Below are 1,737 nucleotides of genomic sequence, written 5' to 3' on the forward strand. Positions count from 1 at the left end.
GATTCCTTCCTCCTCCTCCCCCTCCACCTCTCCTCCTCCCCTTCTGCCTCTCTTGCCCTCTCCTCTTTCTTTCTTTTAGAGACAAGGTCTCACCATGTTGCACAGGCTGGTCTTGAACTCCTGAACTGAAGTAATCCTCCCACCTTGGCCTTCCAAAGTGCTAGGACTAGACTACAAGTATAAGCCTCTGTGCCTGGTCTAGGGGATGCTTTATGCATGAATAATGCAGTGTTTCCTCTGCCCACTCTCTCCCACTGTGGTGCTGTCCTCATCTCCTCGAGGAGGATAGAGACCAAACACACTGTCAGGGGGTTGGGGATCTGGGAGGATAGAAATTTGCTGGTGCAATAACCTGTGGCAAAATTTCAAAAAGTGAGGTGGAACTCTCTCTCTCTTTCTAGCTTTTCATTTTGGGTCTGTTTCCAGCTCTTAGTCATTCTGCTGTGATGCTTGTCAACAAGTCCATCGAGGAAGGCCATGTTGCATGGCAGCCAGATGGACCAGTGCTGGTCTGTGATTGGATGAAACCTTGGGCTCTGAGCCTGACGCCCTGAATTGGGAGCCCACCTCTACATCCTAGGCCATGTGACCTTGTGCCTGGTCCTGTTAGCCTTTTGTACCTTCGTTTTCTTGTCTGTAAAATGGAGACAATACGCTTATGTGATGGGATTCATGGGGATAAAGTGAGTTACTGTAGGTGAAGTCCTTAGAATTCAACGTGAGTCAACCCTGGCACAGAGAGATACTTGAGAGGTGGTTGCTGGTATCACTATCACCCAGCATCACCACCATGTAGACATGCAGGAGAAGTCGTCTCTCTGCCGTCACTTTCTTATGATTCTCCTTCTGTGTACCTTTCTTAGCTGGTCACCCTTCTGCAGATGTCCTGAAATACACGTATGAGGATTTCAAAAAGGGAGCCTCAGATACTTACGTGACATACCTGATCAGAACAGAAGAAAAGGGACGTTCTCAGAGCTTGTCTGAAGTTTTGAAATATGAAATTGATGTTGGGAATGAGTCAACCACGCTTGGCTATTACAATGGGAAGCTGGAACCTCTGGGCTCCTACCGGTAATGTCTTCTGGTTCTTGCTCTCTGGGGGCTGAGCCTCATGAGCATAAAGCTCTCTGTGCCTGTGGTCAGACACGTCTCAGGGACCTCTTTTTGCTCTTTGTCATCCCACAGGGCTTGTGTGGCTGGCTTCACCAACATTACCTTCCACCCTCAAAACCACGGGCTCATCGATGGGGCTGAGAGCTATGTGTCCTTCAGTCGCTACTCAGATGCCGTTTCCTTGCCCCAGGATCCAGGTAGGGAGAAGACAACAGTCGTGGCACCGGGTCAGTGGCATTTTGCTCCACGTGTCCATAGAAGGCCGGCTGTGTGCATGCCTCCCTCAGACCTTCAGGAGGATTGGTGTGCCCAACTCCCCGCTCCCAGAGGTTGAGCTGTCACTGGGTCACCGGGCTCAGTGGGCTTCCTCCTCTGAGGTCCCACAGCCTAGACCCGACACTCTCCCTTCTCTAGGTGCCAGTTGTTCTTCCAACCTGCAAAGATGATTGAGTCCTCATGTGCCAGGTGCACAGTTTGACACAATGCATCGAATCCTTAAATATTAGAATCAGAGGAAGCCACATAAATTGTCTTGTTCAATCCTGTTTATTTTACTTCATAGTTTTAATTCTATTTATTGATTTGTTTATTTTATTTTATGATTTTTTTTTTTTTTTTTTT

General features: G+C 48.3%; 1 protein-coding gene across 1 annotated transcript in view; it reads left to right on the top strand.

Annotated features, from left to right (window-relative positions):
- The window catches only part of PTPRJ (protein tyrosine phosphatase, receptor type, J), a 71,427-nt gene that overhangs the window by 38,827 nt on the left and 30,863 nt on the right, over positions 1-1,737 (top strand). Inside the window, exons 15-16 of the mRNA XM_011989842.1 lie at positions 864-1,074; positions 1,189-1,419. Of these exons, the coding sequence (XP_011845232.1) occupies positions 864-1,074; positions 1,189-1,419 (442 nt within the window). The remainder of the gene's footprint in view (positions 1-863; positions 1,075-1,188; positions 1,420-1,737) is intronic.

This window comes from Mandrillus leucophaeus, unplaced genomic scaffold, assembly GCF_000951045.1.
Source record: "Mandrillus leucophaeus isolate KB7577 unplaced genomic scaffold, Mleu.le_1.0 Scaffold1099, whole genome shotgun sequence".
NCBI lineage: Eukaryota > Metazoa > Chordata > Mammalia > Primates > Cercopithecidae > Mandrillus > Mandrillus leucophaeus.